The following is an 18,906-nucleotide window of genomic DNA, read 5'->3' as shown; positions in this document are numbered from 1 at the left end:
CTTCAGGGAAAAATCTGCAACAGCAGATCTGCAATATACTGTATATTTTGTGGAAAATTCATATTAAATTATGAAGTAAAGGTGCACAATTAACTATACACATGTGATGATAGTTCTGTCAGGATAAATAAAGGACAGAACTGGATGACACATATCCTTTAGTCCCTATTATGGAAACATGGCCTGAAGAGTAACCCATTAAAGGCACCTAGCAAAGAGGCCTATAAATATTTAAAGATAATGTGGAAGTGGAAAAATGAAATGGTGCGGAGGATGTGGTTGCATTGTGTAATTTTATTGTATATTGTCTCGACGGAACAGCAGCCCTCACCCTGCAATGGATAATTCATCAGTCACCCCCTCCATTGGTCTCAGGACTAGAGAGTTGTAGGTGTTCAATTCTTCTTGTTATAATTCTCACAATATAAATTCCACTCTGAATCCTTCACTTTCATTTTGTTGAATGAAAAAAAAACTTAGGTTAATTCTAAAAAAAAATACTTTAAAGGCTATTTTGGAAGGGAACAAGAATTATAAATAATTTGTTTGGATTATGCATTAAAAAGGTCTTGATATTATACATTTAAGTAAACTGATCTGTTTTCAACAACCATTTAATTGTTCAACTCAAAAGTGCCTTTGAGCTGATATTCAAATATCTGTGAGAGATCCATTACAATCTGTTAAAAAGCATGAGAAATACAACTAATATGAAGAGGCCAGTTGGCACATTTTGCCTCTGTGGTCGGTAGTATTAGTATATTTATGTCATAAAGCCACATGCTCCGCTGGAATATGCTTTAAGATCACAGCAAAACCACTGAAACAGCTTGTGTGTTTGATAATTCAGCAGTAGCAGAACTGAGGTTTACATAGCGCTTATTATTTAATTGTTACTTCTTAAAACAATTTATCTTCCACAATTCTGAATATACACATACCAGGTCAGTAAAATCAGAATTCCTTTGTGCTGAACAAAATAGCTACTTTTTAAAAATTTCAGTGTCAATCTGGCCATGCTAATGACAGATTCTTTTACTTTTTTGCTTGATCATAAAGTTAGGTGCAGTACAATAGAAATAGGTACCAGGTTAAAGAAAAACAGTAAAACATACCATAGTACACAAATGAGAGGATACTAGTATTTTCACACACTCTAGGTCACTAGTTCCCAGGTTCCTAATACAAGCTGCTTCTTAATGGATCCCATTGAGTCAGCTGTCACAGAGTGATTAGGTAGCTTGTTCTAAATATCCACTGCTATTTGTGTAAACTAAAGTCATAACATCATTACTACATTACATTTCATTCCTAAATGCACATTTCTTTCCTAAAATCTGAATTTTCCCTTTCAGGAAAATATTAATTTGATTAAATATTTATCACATCTTCTCACAGAATTTGTCAACCTTTTTGGGCAACACTGTGTATGCGCAAAGTTATTTGTGTTGGTCTTCTTTCAATTATGTCCAGTGTAACAATGTCTTCTTGCAGTACAGCAACCAAAATGGGAAATAGTATTCTGTATTTGGTCATATAAGATCAATATAATATCTTAACTATTCAGTTTAGGGCAATCACATTTGTGTTCACTGTATGATAAGAAAGTTAGTAAAAGACCTGGCCTCTGCTTTCTGTAGAAGACGACATTCTTGTGACCAACATTCATGTTATATTTTATCATTTAAATCAAACCTTGCACAGCTCCCAGTTACAGATTCCTAACCTCGCACTGGATTCTGTTTACCAGAGGTTTCTTGTGTCTAAACAATGGAAAAGAATCATCAAGTATTGGCTGTGGAATTTAACACTGTTGGATAGATTCAGGTTTTATGTTATTTATGATTTTTAATGAAAACCCCAAATGGTGAATGGATTCTAGCTTTAAAACCTGGACTTCACTTCACTTCACTGGGCTGTGAACTAGTGACCTAGGGTGTGTCAAGCTGATGCAAATTGAGTGATATGATTCTCATTTACTATTTGCTCTTCTACTGCACCTACATTCAATATAAACAAGCATAAACTATTACAGTTTAGTACATTTAGTACAGTAGCACATTATAAATACCATTATAACACATATTATAAATCCCAGTTTGATTTAATCTGGTCTCAAATTGCCTTAATGTACACTATTTTAATCACCTTGTTTAAAATTCACAGTTCCTGGTTAAACAGAAAGTCTGGACATTGTCGTCTACCACGAATGGGCATTGAGAAACAACCTTAGGTACAGGACATCATTCCATTATTCCTTTGAAGTTTTAGCTGTATAAAACAGTGCCATTACAATTTACAAGTCAGATCTCCCTTAAGAAACCCTCTTTCATTCATCACCTTTACTTTAATGCCGTACTGCTGCAGAGCTTTCTTCCCTATGTGTCAAGGTAGAATGTGCTTGTGGACTGTATCTCCTCTTACCATCTTCACTGGCTCTGCTTGTTTAGACACCACCTTTCTTAATGGGCTGCCATGGGTGCTTAAGCAAGTGGAGGAGGGCCAACAGTTCATGGAAACTTAAGAATTTAGTTATCTGATTAAAATCTCTCTTGGAATTTAAATGGTACAGCTTTGAAACCAAAAGCTCTGAAATTCTATAGCCAAGGAAACCAAGGTAGCTTCCTAACTACTCAATAACAAACAATAATAAAATACTTCATACTCATTAGAAGTATATCGGTTTATCTCACAACTGACTCAACCACATTTAACTTCTTGCCTGGTTAATGACTTAAGAACTGAAACTAACATCAAATGTGCCCCAGCCAGACACTTCTTCCTGCTATCACACAATTTTTATTAAAGCGGTGTGACTGGGAAAGGCTGCTGGGGCACTTTCTTAATAGGCCTGTTAAGGCCTGATACTAAAACATTTGAAAAAAAAGATACAACAACAAATTCTCATGTGGTAATACAACAACTTGAAAATACACCCAACCTGCATTCATTCCAGATTTCAAAAGAAATATTACAAGGCAGACCTAAACATCTCCATTAATGTATTGTTTTCTTATTTCTCTCTGACTTATGGATGAGAAAAAAATAAACATTCCGTGCTCTTAAATAATCAAATTGGACTCCAGCAAATATTGTACATCCATTCATGATGCCTAAACTGGTGATATAAGAGAACACAAAAAGTACATATTTTGATACATAGTTGTGCAATAGTGCATTGAACACGTTCTTCTCTTCAGTTATTAAATTCATTTGTACATACATTAATGTGTAAATGTGTTAGTGTTTTGAGAATCTGTAATATAGTAAATAAGCTAGGGTGGCACATGGAAAGATTTCCACTGAAAACCTGCATGCATCCATCAATTTGTTTTCAGGCTACAGTTCTCACCCTGGTAAGGTGACACATTTACACGTCAGTTAACTCTGCTTTCTCCCAACCATTGGATATGGTAACTGTTGCTGTTGCATCTTCTCTGTGGAGTTCTCTCTGGATGTTTTTCAGGTATTCCCTTTTCCTTCCACATTCTATGCTGGCTAATATGTGTCATGATGGACTGGAATATCTTACAAGTTGTAGTCCCACTGTGCCTTGTGTGATATGTTCCAGGTTGCTGTGACCAGTAATAAATAACTACTATTTTGCTAAAGGTACTGTAGATTAATAGAATGGGTTTGGGACTGAGTGTCTAATGTGCTCTCTGCTGTACCCTTCTCTTCTCCCATGACACTATGGATCATTATTATTATCACTATGGATTATTGAGGCTCTGTGAAGTGAATGGCACTGAAACGTCTAAAATATTATGGATGTTAGTTTTCAGAGGTGACAAGATGGCTAGTATACCACAACACGTCCAGCAGGTGCCTTAAGCTGGAAATTGCTGACACAGACTGCTCCATTATAGTGCACAGTTTAGGTAGTCCTGATTTCTTCAGTTTCTTAGATGGAGAAACAGGCGAAGAATTAAGAGTCTGTATCCCTGCCATCACAGACAGATCGTGGACACCAGTGAAATAAGAGGGAAATCCCAAACAAGCAGAAAAAGGCTGGCAACAACAGCTCTAACTCTGGGCCACCATCCAGATGTATCCTGCACCTGTACACTGGTCACAATCTACAACTCTCAAGCTGCTATCAATCTTCAGACACAATGTCATTTTTATAGCTGCTTACTGCAGCCAAAAAAATCTTTTATGAGTGGAGACAAGGTATCCTTAAACTGCAGTTGGCTGCATTCATTTTTCGTAAAATGTGTGTATGGAAAGATATGACAATGTTTTACCCGTGCAAAGCTTGTGACTCCAGAGCAGATGCTTCCTGTGGTCCCCGAAATATGATTATTCTCCTGTCCTTCCCTTTTATGTGAATTATGGATTTGCTGTATTTAACAAGAGTATAGCTGTTTCTTTGACATGGGCGATGCGGTGGAATCTAAGAGACTCTTGTCTTTGTAGCTGTTGAGCCGTAACACATCACTTTATTAACTTTGGATGAAATGTGGGAGAGCAACTAAAACAAAATTAAAATCAAAAACATTTCATACAAGGTTGAGTACAAGCAGCAGGTTATAATATGGAGTAATAGTATGAAAAGTTATTTCATACCTGTTTAAAACCTCTTTAGAGTCCTTTTACTGTTTGTCCATCTCTTTGAATCCTCTCTTCTACAGTGATCATCTCTCAAATGGCATGCTTCTTCCTAAATTGATTGCCACTTCAATAAAATTTGCAGTGCTCGGTGAGGCTGCACTACGTTAGAGGAGAAAGTACTCTATATAACTAATCAATAGGAAGCTATCTAAAAGTCCAAATTGGTTTTGGGATAAGAAATATGACTATTCAAAAGCTGTTTATTCATTTTTCTATATTTTCAAAATCTGTGTTAAATTCTTGTTTAAAACGAAAAAGGAAAGTGGCATAGGTCTTTTTAAATTCATTTTACACAACCAGTTATGGATCATTTCAATTTTAGCCTGAGGAAACTGATTACACAGATAAATGTTTGACAGGAAAAAACATCAAGAAGAAAGTGACAGTATGTTTTTATGTAACTTTGCAACTGTAGCTAATTTAACTGTAACATGATTTTTTCAGTTCAATTACCTGTAGTATCCAATTACCACCCCATTTCCGTCGTGTTGACTACATTTTTATTTTGTGGATCCTAAATTTACAAAAATGCAGAGTAACATACAGGCACATTATCATTACATGTGGTTTATACAATTATGGAGAATTTAGGATCTTAAAAATAAAACTCACAACTCCAACCACACAAGTGTGTTGCATCATTATGCCTACATGTACTCACTTAATTGTAGTAGTGCTTCATTTAAAAACCTCAATGTTTTTTACATAATTAAACAAACTAGTCTTTTCAAAAGCTATTCAAAACTGGGAAAGAAACCTTATCAAGTACTCCAAGGTAAGCAAAAGCTTTAATGCTTTTCAATTGCTGCATTAACCGCACTTTGTAAAGCTGATATCCAAGTAAACTTGTCTTCTTCCCTCCCAGTTGCACAAATCCATTGGCGTTTTGGTCCTTGAAGAGCAAATGCATTCTTTACATCTGGTGAGAAGAAAAAGAACAACTGTAACTTCACAACACTAAGGTACAAAAGGATAAAATAAGATGTTTGACTCTTAGAGTGAGCCACTTTAAGCTTCTAAAGTGTTTAACTGCCAAAGAAAATGCTTTTGACTTAAAAACAGACTTTCTCTTAGCATTGTGCATTTGATAAGAGAGAATCCCACAGCAAGAGGATGTAGAGCTGCTCCATGAGTAAGGAAGGAAGTGAACAAAAAGAAAATGTAGGATTTATCACAAAGATGGTCTGCCCACTTGCAAACACTGCTTGCTTTGCAGTACTCTACCCTCTTGGGTCAGTGACTCTGTTTGCAAGACCATTAGATTAAGATAACAAACAATTGCCCTGAAATGACTTACCCAGCAATTATTTATACAAAAACACCATTACTGTATTGTATTCCACATACTGTATTATAATACAGTAAGAAAGAGCCGGAGAGACCTCAAGAGGAGGGATTATGATCGTGACACTTTGTGGACTCTTTTACAGTCATTCTGCAACTTGTGGAAATCGACAATGTCCAAGAGCTCTCTTAAGACAGCAGGCAAATGGTTCTTACTTATGTTCTGCATAGTAGTGTTCTAATCCCTTTATACCCCAGAGAAACAGGAGACATCTGGAGGCCACCATATAGTTTTAGAGGCATCTATTGCTTTTTCAAAGAACAGAATTATTTTTCATACTAGTTTTTCCTGTATTTTATTTTAAATAATATAGAGTTGTGAAAATATGTGACCCATGTGTTTTCTGGAATTTAATTTTCTGAAAAAATCATCTTTTTAAGAAAGATCCTATCTGCAATTCATTGTTATGTCTTTGTATCTATTCAGCTGGGAGTATGAATAAATCTAGAGAGCTCTGCATTTCTCTCTTTAAGAACGATTAACAAAAGTTTTGAAATAAGTATGTAGCTTAGAGAACAATAAAGCATTAAATTCATATGGAACAAGTAATAGGTTTATTCCATGCTGAAAAAAAGAAGAAAGAGAACACAACGTTTCGGCCGTGGAGCCTTCTTCAGGTGTGAGAGAGACAGGGCAGTAGGCAAAGGTAAAGTAGCGGGAGAACAAAGGTTGGGAGGGAGGAGGAGTGAGAGGCGGGAGCAGGGGACAGAAAGAGAGGCCAATCAAGAGGTGTGAAGTCAGAATGGGTGCAGAGAGGTGTGAAATGAAACTTCCAATGAATGGAGAAAATTTAAAAGAACAGTAGTCTGTCGTTAAGGGAAGGGAGAAGGTGTGATCCTAGCTGCAGAATAATTTTAGTTTCGGTGGTCTTTCTGATGTATGAGTTTGGAAAACCGTCTTTGAGAACACAGACGGAGAGATTAGAGTGGTCGTGGCCGTCAGAGGTGAAATGAGAAACAATGGGCTTGGAGAGATCTTTAATCTTTACAGCCCTGACGTGTTCTCTGAAACGGTCTCCGAGTCTCCTTCCTGTTTCTCCAATGTAGATGGCTGGGCATTTACTGCAAGAGATACAGTAAATAAGGTTGCTGGAGGTACAAGATGCTGTCTGGGTGATCCGGAATTGTCCTGAGGGGCCTTGAATGAGTGTGGTGGTGGCTGTGTATTTGCAGGTGATACAGCGAGCTCTGTTGCAAGGGAAAGTGCCTGGTGTGGATGGTTGTTGAGGGCGGTCAAGGGAGCTGTGAACAAGGAGGTTACACAGATTAGGTGGTCGGCGATATGAGATGATAGGGCGATCAGAAAAGAGGGCCCCAATGGAGGGATCATCCTGTAGGATGGAAAAGTTGTGGTTAATGGTCCTGGGGATAGGAAGTGTGTTAGGGTGGTAAGGAAGCACCAGAGGAATGCGGTTGTTACGGCGGGAGTTCCTGATCGGGTTGATGGTCCGGGGGGTGTTTTTGGCTCGGGCAAGGGCCCTGTCAATCACACTGCTGGGGTATCCTCTGTTGATGAAAAATGAGTACATTTCGAGGGCTTGGTTCTCGAAGTCGATGTCGTCGCTGCATAATCGTCGTAACCTAAGGAACTGTGAAAAAGGAAGAGAGTTTTTAGTGTGGTTGGGGTGAAATGAGCTGTACAGGAGGTAGCTGTGTGAATCCGTGGGTTTGTAATAAACTGAAGTGGACAGTCGGGGGTAGTTGATAGACAACCCTAACCTTGTTGTCACCATACCTTCTGACCTTTTCCTTTCACAGGATGAGCGATCCCTCCTCAGCTTTGTACCAGTTCACAGGAAGCTGGACATCCCCCAGACCAATGTCGACCTTAACCACTTTTACCGCAGGATCCGTCTCAGAGCACATTTTGCCGACAATTCCTCTTCACAGGCAGCTGATAACAACCCGGTTATTGATGTCATTAACAACATTAATCCCAAACAGAGCTGTTGGACTCCCTCCTCTGGCCGTTTTCCACCAGTTGATTATTTCATCAACCAATGCACTAATCAAGCTCCCAAGGCACTCTCTATACCCAGTAAACATAGGTCTAACCTCACCCAAGGAGAAAATCAGGCGCTCCAGTCTCTCCGCAACAGGGATGATATCGTCATCAAACCAGCGGACAAAGGAGGTGCTGTTGTGGTGTGGTGTAAGGATCTATATATCTTTGAAGCCTCTAGACAACTAACTGACACTTCTGCCTACCTCCCTCTCCAACAGGACCCTACCACTGACTACCAAAAGGAAGTGGTATCCACCATTTCTCTTCTTATCAGCAGTAATGAGCTCCCCCAGGAGGCAAACCGGCTCATCATGGAACATCCACAGGTATCTCAATTTTACCTCCTCCCCAAAATCCACAAACCGGACACCCCTGGACGACCCATCGTATCAGCATGTAACTGTCCAACTACTTACATCTCAGCCTTTCTCGACAGCCTCATGAGACCGCTGGTTGAAGATCTTCCCTCATACATCAAAGACACCAACCACGCGCTCCAACTTTTTAATGATTTCCAATTTCAGGGTACCGAATGCTACATTTTTACCATGGACATCACATCTCTGTACACCGTCATTCCCCATAATGACGGCCTTACAGCACTCAAGCACATGCTGGACAAACGCACAGTGCTTGATCCACCCACCCACACCCTGGTACGCCTTGCAGAATTGGTCCTCACACTGAACGCATTCTCTTTCAATAATCTTTTTTACCAACAGGTCAGTGGAGTTGCCATGGGCACCAGAATGGGACCCAGCTATGCCAACATTTTTGTCGGCTGGGTAGAAGAACGCTTCTTCGCTTCCTACACTGGCTATGTCTCTGACCTCTACAAACGATATATTGATGACTGCGTCGGTGCTGCCACATGCTCCAACGATCAGCTTGAGTTCTTCCTGCACCATTTCACCAACTTCCACCCGTCCCTCAAATATACGATTAACATATCTTCCACTACTCTTCCGTTTCTAGACATCCACTTGTCTATCAACTACCCCCGACTGTCCACTTCAGTTTATTACAAACCCATGGATTCACACAGCTACCTCCTGTACAGCTCATTTCACCCCAACCACACTAAAAACTCTCTTCCTTTTTCACAGTTCCTTAGGTTACGACGATTATGCAGCGACGACATCGACTTCGAGAACCAAGCCCTCGAAATGTACTCATTTTTCATCAACAGAGGATACCCCAGCAGTGTGATTGACAGGGCCCTTGCCCGAGCCAAAAACACCCCCCGGACCATCAACCCGATCAGGAACTCCCGCCGTAACAACCGCATTCCTTTGGTGCTTCCTTACCACCCTAACACACTTCCTATCCCCAGGACCATTAACCACAACTTTTCCATCCTACAGGATGATCCCTCCATTGGGGCCCTCTTTTCTGATCGCCCTATCATCTCATATCGCCGACCACCTAATCTGTGTAACCTCCTTGTTCACAGCTCCCTTGACCGCCCTCAACAACCATCCACACCAGGCACTTTCCCTTGCAACAGAGCTCGCTGTATCACCTGCAAATACACAGCCACCACCACACTCATTCAAGGCCCCTCAGGACAATTCCGGATCACCCAGACAGCATCTTGTACCTCCAGCAACCTTATTTACTGTATCTCTTGCAGTAAATGCCCAGCCATCTACATTGGAGAAACAGGAAGGAGACTCGGAGACCGTTTCAGAGAACACGTCAGGGCTGTAAAGATTAAAGATCTCTCCAAGCCCATTGTTTCTCATTTCACCTCTGACGGCCACGACCACTCTAATCTCTCCGTCTGTGTTCTCAAAGACGGTTTTCCGAACTCATACATCAGAAAGACCACCGAAACTAAAATAATTCTGCAGCTAGGATCACACCTTCTCCCTTCCCTTAACGACAGACTACTGTTCTTTTAAATTTTCTCCATTCATTGGAAGTTTCATTTCACACCTCTCTGCACCCATTCTGACTTCACACCTCTTGATTGGCCTCTCTGTCTGTCCCCTTCTCCCGCCTCTCACTCCTCCTCCCTCCCAACCTTTGTTCTCCCGCTACTTTACCTTTGCCTACTGCCCTGTCTCTCTCACACCTGAAGAAGGCTCCACGGCCGAAACGTTGTGTTCTCTTTCTTCTTTTTTTCAGCATGGAATAAACCTATTACTTGTTCCTTTGCAGCCTACGCATGCTGACGCAGCTACCCACCTGAACCATTAAATTCATATGTTTACTACACTAGAAACATCAGGCATTAACATTTGGTATAGATTACTGTATCTCATAGTATAATTTAACATTACTCACAATATGTGACAAACATGAATTATGTTATACTGTATTGTTCTATAGATAACAGGCTACCAGAGTTTAAACCTATGTGCAAAACTAAAGAAATGGCACAAACATGTTTTCCTGTGTGGAAGGTCTGGTTGCCTTCCGTAGGTTCTTAAACTCTGCGACCCAAGCTTAGTCAAGAACACCCTTCCCATGAGTCAAAGAATGGGACAGAGGCATGGGGTAATTTACATTTCCTGCACATGAGTCTTATTTTTGTGTGTGTTCTCCCATTTAAACAGGTCTGTCCAAACTTGGTCCTGGATGTTTGATGTGTCTTCAGACTACCAAGCTTCTTAAGAGCAACATCCGCAGATCTCGGGGAAGCTTTTAAATTGGTCCAATTAAACAAGCAATTGGCTGATTTAATCCCTCAAAAGGGACTACCTAAACTGAACTGTAGAGAACCTGCTAAAACGGACTCTCCAGATGATGGACAACTAATTGTATTTTTTAAACTTAGCAGCCTGTGGTTATTAAGTAGAATTTCTGGTTGAAATTACTCTTCTTTAATAGTATTCTGGGTGCATTATGTACACTCAGGTTTGGACAACCTTGAATTAAAACATGGGGAGAATTGTTGGGTACACTATTTAATGAAGGAACTACTGTCACAAAGCGTTTTTCAGGACCCTATGCAGACGGCAAAATCCGGAGGGGAATGAGACAAACATAGGGAAAAAAGGACTAGGATCGAGGCTGAAAGAACAGGGGGGCGTGTCCAAGGTGCGTTGTGCTCGGGGGGAGGCATGGTCCAGGTAAACAAGTCCGAAGGGTGTTCGTAAGGAAATCCATGTGAAGGCAAATGTCCAGAACCGGCTGGTCCATCCGTTAAAAGCCGGAGCGGGATCCGTCGAAAGGTCGGGGGAATAAAAAAAGTAATGGGGCCAGGCACTCCAAGCCCCAGACCCAGATGGTCAGGATGCCGTTGTGAAGCCTGTGCTGTCGAGCCCCTCCTGGACTCGGTGGTAGGCGGGCTTCCGGGCGTCCATCTTCCAAAGCTGAGCCTGGAATGGTGGGAGCGTCTGGCTTTTAAAGGGGAAGGGCTGAGCAGGATCAGGTGCAGGAAAACCAATACAAATAAGAAAGGGCTGGAGCACCTTAAGAGGAGGGACTTACGATCATGACAACTACTCCTTCCCCCACTGGAATGCTTGTCTGTTTGAGAGCAGTGCCTTTCACTAGAACTGCTGAATACTCAATGGTTTGTCAGAAGATCATCTTGCAATCTGTTTGAATGTACTTTCAATCAATATTTGCTACAAGATTCTACATGTTTCAGATCTCCAAATGGCTCAATCCACTTTAATGCAAGCTACTGCAATCAAATTTAAAATGGGCAGATAGTCCTCTGGCCAATCAGTTGCTCCAACGTTCCTAAATTCACCAGCACTCCAAATTGCAAAAACAGTGCTTCTTCTGGACTTCTGTCTACTCTTCATCACCGCCTCCCAGATGGCTCTGGCTACCAGCATTGCTGTGCTCATTGGTGTCAAAAGAATTGCCTTATTTAAAGTAATGACATGACTCCTACTGAGAAGATCATCAGATTACATGTGAATCAAATTGTAGGAATTGTTGGAATGGTGAGAGTTTCTGGCTAACTAAAGGTCACTCTTCCCTTGAGAAACCAGTTTCATGAATGCAGTAACATGTATATGGGCTAATTTTTCTTCTATCAGTTGTGATCCCTGTCCCTTTAAGAGCCAGCTACAAGCTGCGTTTGATGCACAATGTTTGCTACAGCATCCATTTGAGTGTGTATATAATTTTACTAGGGAGTAAAAACAGTCTCCCCTTTCCTGTTCATAGAGGAACCTGTAGACACACCATCCCTCGAAGATTAGAGACTATTTCTCTAGAGATTCAAACTTTGATCTTACAAACCTTTCTAAATAAAATCAACTAGATATTCTGTAGTTTGCCTCACATCTTAAATGCCCTTTGTCCTCTAACTCAGAGAACTTGATTATTATGAAATGTGTTCACATGTTTTGACAAACAGGGGCCATGTCGACAGTCCCCTTCACAAGTCCTCTGGGATCGGATGTTTAATTGTTTCATCTGACCAGCAGGCGGGTGGATACTGTACAAATAAAAAATAAGGACTGCAGTGAAGAAATAAAAAATATGGACTTCAATGACAATGGCAAGACACTTAGGTTGTCATTTCATCCTAGGATTCTCGTCATAATCGGACCTACATTTTGTGTCGGCGATGTCTGCGATGGCAAGCCTGTGAAGGGCCACTGAGGCGAGGAAGGAGAGTGTTCTCTTGCAGCCATGTTCAAAAGGCACGTGGGAGATGTGTCTGCTGCAGATGACCAGAGCGTCGTTAAACAGGAACAGACTGAGGTCACTCACATGCTCGTAGATCCTGCCAGACAAAGGTTACAGTGCAAGGAAAGAGGTTCCATATTAACAGCTGGCTGTTCAGCATGCTATTGTTTCATTTAACAAAAACTTCAGGACTGCTTAAAACCTAATCAATTTAAGTAATCACATAAAATATAAAAAAAAACAGTTGTTCTAAAATCCTCAAATAATTCATAACCATTTTCCAACTCTACATAAAATATCTGAGAAACCTAAATGTATTAAAATATTTTATCATTTATAATAGGGACAGTAAAGTGCTGCAGATTTTAGTATTGCTGCCTCACATTGCTAGAGCCCTGGGTTTAATTCCTGGCATGCTATCTTAGTAGAGTTCTACCCTTGTTCACATGGGTCTTCTTTACTTTCCAAAGACATACTGGTAGTTTATTTGGCTTCTGGAAAGTTGGCCTTGGTGTGAGTGTGTGCATGTTTGTGTCTATGTGTGTGCCCCGCAATGGACTGATGTCCCCTCCAGGGTATATCCTGCTGAACACCCATTGCTTGCTGGCTCCAGCTCCCCCCTGCAGCCCTGTACTGGATAAAGTGATTTAGAAAATGGATCAATGGATAATTTATCATATACATTTTCATAGACTGAATAAATAAGGATAAACACATTGCATGCAAGACAATATAGAGAAAAGCTGAGAGATTCAGAGAGGATATTCATAATGATATTGTCATGTCATTTGCCAAACTGCTTTATACTATATGGTGTAGCGGGAAGCCGGAGCCTACCCGGCAAGCAACGAGCTCAAGGCATGGTACACCCTGGACAGGGCGCCACTCCATCGCAGGGCAAGTGCAAGCCAATCATACATGGGGACAATTTGGAGGCCACAGTAAAGGCCAAGAGGGGAAATAACTCTCTACTCTTCTCGAGAATTGCCCGGGGATCTTTAACGACCACTGAGAGTCAGGACCTCGGTTTAACATCTCAACCAAAAGACGGCGCCCACTACAGTATAGTGTCCCCACCACTATACCAGGGCATTAGGACTGCAGGACTACAGCTTTCCAGGAGGTCTCCCATCCAGGTATTGACAAGGCTCAACCTTGCTTAGCTTCAGTGGTCAAATTCGTGTCACAGAAATTAATCACCAGCAAAACTTGAATATTGTTGGTTTGGACATTTCCACATATTTATACAGTATGCAGGGAGTTTTTGTTACAGTGTTCTAATTAAAGGCATTTCAATTCTGTTGTGTCAAAGAGAGTGTGGTCTATAGCGTCAAAATGAAAAAATGTACCTGAGTGAAGCATTAATCTCTTTGTCAGGAGAGCTCAGCTGGGTAACATCTTGTATTCTGATGAGATATCTGTTTGCTTCCATCAAATTCTGAGAAAAACACCAACCATCTTTTATTGATTTATTGTACATTTCAAGCCACTCATACAAGTAAATCAATAAAGATTCATCTATTCATATAGCACCTCTTTTGCTTCTTGAGAGGAGAAGCAGAGATCACTTTTTCGGTCAATATGTTTAAGTACTACAAACTCTTCTACAAGACAGCTTGCTCCATTGGGAAAAGAGGTGGGAGCTCTCAAAGGAACCTTGTCACAGTTTTGACAAAAGGGAAATTTGGGTAGTTAACTGGGTCTTACGGATCAGATTAGGGTGAGAAGGTAATTTCATTGCACCAGGGTTGGTCTGGCCTCTGCCCAACCTCTAGATTCCAACAGGGTTATATTCCACTTCAGAGGAACCCATTTATCTGTGTGTAGATCCATTAGGTCCATCCTGTCATGAAAGCCGGTCCTGACTCCCGTGAAAAGAGTCTAATAGTAAAGACCCGATGCAGACAGTATAATCTGGAAGTGGCTGGAGAAGGACAAAAGGGAAGACATGGCAAGGAATGGACGGGAGGACGAACATGACAGCAGTGATCCGGTGCTCGGGGGACATAGCGATCTAGTCCAGAGGGAAGTCCAAAAAGGGGAATCAGGGTGCAGTCCAAGGTCCAGGTATGGGGAAAAGGGATCCAGGAACATAGACGATAAAACAATAACAGAGTAAAGCGCTCCGAGCCCCGGACTGAGATGGTCAGGATGCCTGGGGAAAAGGCCTTGCCCTCGGGCTTCTCCTGAGCCCGGTGGATAGGCGGGCCTTCAGATGTCCGTCGTCCAATATTGAGCCCAGAATTGCGGAGAAGCCAGGCTTAAATAGTAAAAACAGTAACAAGACACAGGCGTAGTAACTGGAATACAAAAGGGTAGGAGCGCCCTCTACAGGAGGGAAGACGATCGTGACACATCCCTGCCAAACTACCACTCAAGGAGAATCTGCTACAGTAGACACTTTTTTAGAGTCAGTGGACCTTTACTGATTCTTCGTAATCATCGAGGGCAATTCAAAATTCAGTCATAAAACCAACTTACTGGGCAACTCTGAATCATTTTCTGCGCTTCCATCATCTTAGAATCCCCATTCGCAGTCTGTTTCAGCTGAAAAAGAGACCAAGATGGATTTTGTTTCATTTTAACATAATCTGAAACCATTTCTCCATACATTACAACCTACATTATGAATATTTTGCATTATGTCCCGCGTATTTCCATTATTTTAGGAACACAAGACAGCCTCCCCAGTGTACCAATGGGGTTAGCCTGAAGAGGTGGTATACAGTGCCTGGCGAATGAAGTCTCTGTAACGCGTGAGGGTGTCCAGCGCAGAGCTCAGATGAGTGTGGTCAGGGTGCTCAGGGGGAGTGTATGAGGACACCCCATGCAGCAGAGACAGATATTCCTCAAAGCGTGTTGAGGGCAACAGCAGGAGGTCTTGCAGGCTGAATTCAAGGTCAAAAGACAGAGGAGAGGAGACAGTGAGACATGGGCCAGAGAAAGTATGTGTATTAACTGAAAACCATTCCTGTAATTTATTGAAAATTCCTGTATTCTTCACCAATATAAACATGACATTTCATGGAGGCTGGAAATCAAACACAAATTCAAATAAGTCTGTCAGAACTTCTCCGATGCTAGTGAACAATGAGCCAGAGAAAATTTATCAACGCACACTTCCTAGTTATCAAAAATAAGATGATAACGGAATTTTTTTTATTGTTTTCAGCATCTCATTAAGGTCTACCAGCCAAAGGCAAAGAATAAATAAAAAGAAAGCAATGTGAAATGCTGTCATTCGATTATTTAACTGAGCTCAACATGGACTAGAAGCAGTTGCAAAATCAATGCTCTCTGCTCTTGCTCCTATATAAGGCACTGGTGCTCCACTCCTGCAACTAGAGGCTCTTTAACACCTACTATCTGGCAATAGGCTCAGTGGGTGGGAATTAATCAATTAGATAATTGGTGAAGGGATTAGAAGTCACGTCCTCACACAAGGGTCATCTCGTGATGTTTGGTATATAATGGGCTCTCACAGTGTTATTGGCGAATGAGTTGTTTTAGTAGGATGAGTGTATTTCTTTTGAGAGCCTTGTGGAAGACTGTGTGGCTGCATTGCTTGTGCGATTGTGAGTTTTTAATGCACTCAGAGGCCTTGAGCCACCTAACTTACTGTAAGTTGCGGTCCGTCACCAACTGCTATCAGAAACTACTGAAAAAAATGAATCCTTTCCAAGGAGAACTCTATTTAAACGTTTGCAAAGGAATTCTACTTCATTGTTATAAATTAGAACAAAACAGTTTTTTGCACAGCTGCATTTGGACTGCCTTACTCAGGAACTTTAATCCATCACAGTAATCTAGTTATGAACTTCTGTTGTGTCAAGGTAAGGTATGGTGTGAAAACAAGCTCAGAAAAGTTACAAGTTGACAGTTCTGCTACTAAACTTTGGCCCACAAAGAAGTAGTAAACAGTTTGCCAGGCATTGTCAGACAGTGTTATTGGCGAATGAGTTGTTTTAGTAGGATGAGTGTATTTCTTTTGAGAGCCTTGTGGAAGACTGTGTGGCTGCATTGCCTGTGCGATTGTGAGTTTTTAATGCACTCAGAGGCCTTGAGCCACCTAACTTACTGTAAGTTGCGGTCCGTCACCAACTGCTATCAGAAACTACTGAAAAAAATGAATCCTTTTCAAGGAGAACTCTATTTAAACGTTTGCAAAGGAATTCTACTTCATTGTTATAAATTACAACAAAACAGTTTTTTGCACAGCTGCATTTGGACTGCCTTACTCAGGAACTTTAATCCATCACAGTAATCTAGTTATGAACTTCTGTTGTGTCAAGGTAAGGTATGGTGTGAAAACAAGCTCAGAAAAGTTACAAGTTGACAGTTCCGCTACTAAACTTTGGCCCACAAAGAAGTAGTAAACAGTTTGCCAGGCGTTGTCAGACAAGGATTACACTGAAAAATGCTGCTGTCTGAGGTGTATAAAATACTGGGAAACTTTCATATTGTTTTCCAAGTGACTTTTGACTGGTTCTCTAAAAAAACAAATACTCTTCTTAAGTCAAATTCCTAACAAGGGTATCTAAAGAGGATTTCATGTGTATAGTCCCTGGCAAAGCTATATAAATCTGTACTACAAACATACGTTTTTCTAGAATAATCTTCAGAAATAAATATGGTAGACTAGGTAAATATAATTTTACACATAATGTTATTTATTCCATAAATACCTTAAACACACTTACTAAATAATAAAGTAAAGCCCAAATTATTTTTTAATTATTGATCTTTCTTGTGTTCATGTAATAAAGATGAATGCCTTGGTAAATTGTGCAGTGAAAAATGCTAAAAACAATAGCAGCTCTTATTGATTAAAATGAAGATCAGATATATATAGTAACAAATGTATGTTTACCAAATTTAATATTGAAACTAAAGAACATACAATCTTCCTGGCTTCTTCTCCCTCACTGAGTAACAATCTATTAAAATAAATGAGGTCTTACTGGCATCGAGATTATAGTACATTCCTCCACAATATTTTTATACATATTTTATTATTTATCTCAGCAAGCTGGAAAACAATGAGTTGACAACCTTAGGGGAAAGAGTAACAGCATTATCAAAGTTCACAGCTGTATTTTAGTCACTTTTCTCATGAAAGGGACGATTAAGATTGCTGATTGCTGTGTCTCAGCACTTTTTAAACCGCACAACGTATCTAGTCATTCATTATCACCAGATAAACAAAAGAGGACTTTCAGCAGAAAACAACAGACTTCTCATGAAATTAAAAAAACATAATTTCCTAATTAGATTTAAGTAACATTTTTACAATATTTATTGCATTTATGTGAAGAAAGTACAAAATATTTTGCATGGTTTTGTTTTAGAAAAACCTAAACTTGATAGTGGTAGAAGATATAACCCAATTCAATATCCCACTAATATGTAAGATTTTAGGTGCCCAAATACACTATATCTTAAAATTTAAAATTCTACATTCCTGAGATGAGAATGCTCATCCATACCTCATCATCTTAGTGCCCAGTGTTTTGTCATGTCTCTTCAGGAAGGCCCGGAAAGAAGGAATCGTCTCTCTGCACTGAATTAAAAAATTAAAAAATGTTATCACTGAGACAGACACAACCAAGGTTGAGTCTATGTAACATACATAATCTATGTAACATATTACATTTGATAAATCCCTAAATGACAGCTGGATTTCACATCAATACTTCAGCACAAATAACACAGCTGTGAAGCTGGTAAGACAGAGGTGTAGTTGAAAAGGTATAACAGAGTAGGTAAGATGAGCAGGTGTGTGTGTTATCAATGAAACAGTATTCCTTTTGTACGTGAATGGATACTTGCAGAACAAAAACATGTTTGGCACTTCTGTTTACTGTCCAAATGCCCATGAAAAGCCTTAGCAAAATTAATACTGAGGATTTTTTAAGTGAAGAAAAAAACAGAACCTAAGAAACTGCTGCACAGTTTGGGAGGACTGTATAAAAACAATATATAAATCTTCCACTTGAGTAATGCCATGGTAAAAATTCCCCACAGGCTTCATTAATAATGAGGATTTGAAAACTGTCTGCATCCCCAGGGTCTGATTCTCCCATAATACAAACCCACCTTATCAATGGTCCTGAGGATGGTAGAGTAGTTATTGAAGAAGTTAGTGTAGCTTCTCAATCTGGCACCAAATTTGACACACACATCTCCCACACACTGGGCAGGACCCCACTCCTGGAGCCTTTCTGTAAGTTCCTCCAGAAACTGGCTGAGGGGGGAATGGTGAAGTGTAATTACAATGTCATTAAATCCAACAATATGCAACAGCAACTTGTACAAGATTGAATTGGAGTACTACTTTCACATGA

The 18,906-nt window shown here is 40.3% G+C and overlaps 1 protein-coding gene across 1 annotated transcript in view; it reads right to left on the bottom strand.

Moving 5' to 3' along the window:
• Positions 1-5,271: 5,271 nt before the first annotated feature.
• ect2l (epithelial cell transforming 2 like) overlaps positions 5,272-18,906 on the bottom strand; it is a 29,569-nt gene continuing 15,934 nt past the window's right edge. The window contains exons 15-21 of the mRNA XM_088905945.1: positions 18,659-18,806; positions 18,049-18,122; positions 15,294-15,450; positions 15,044-15,109; positions 13,912-14,000; positions 12,487-12,659; positions 5,272-5,533 (exon numbers count right to left, since the gene is read on the bottom strand). Coding sequence (XP_088762071.1) covers positions 5,403-5,533; positions 12,487-12,659; positions 13,912-14,000; positions 15,044-15,109; positions 15,294-15,450; positions 18,049-18,122; positions 18,659-18,806 — 838 coding nt within the window. The 3' untranslated portion in view covers positions 5,272-5,402. The remainder of the gene's footprint in view (positions 5,534-12,486; positions 12,660-13,911; positions 14,001-15,043; positions 15,110-15,293; positions 15,451-18,048; positions 18,123-18,658; positions 18,807-18,906) is intronic.

This window comes from Atractosteus spatula, chromosome 2, assembly GCF_055471065.1.
Source record: "Atractosteus spatula isolate fAtrSpa1 chromosome 2, fAtrSpa1.hap1, whole genome shotgun sequence".
NCBI lineage: Eukaryota > Metazoa > Chordata > Actinopteri > Semionotiformes > Lepisosteidae > Atractosteus > Atractosteus spatula.
This window is presented reverse-complemented; position numbering and strand designations above follow the sequence as displayed.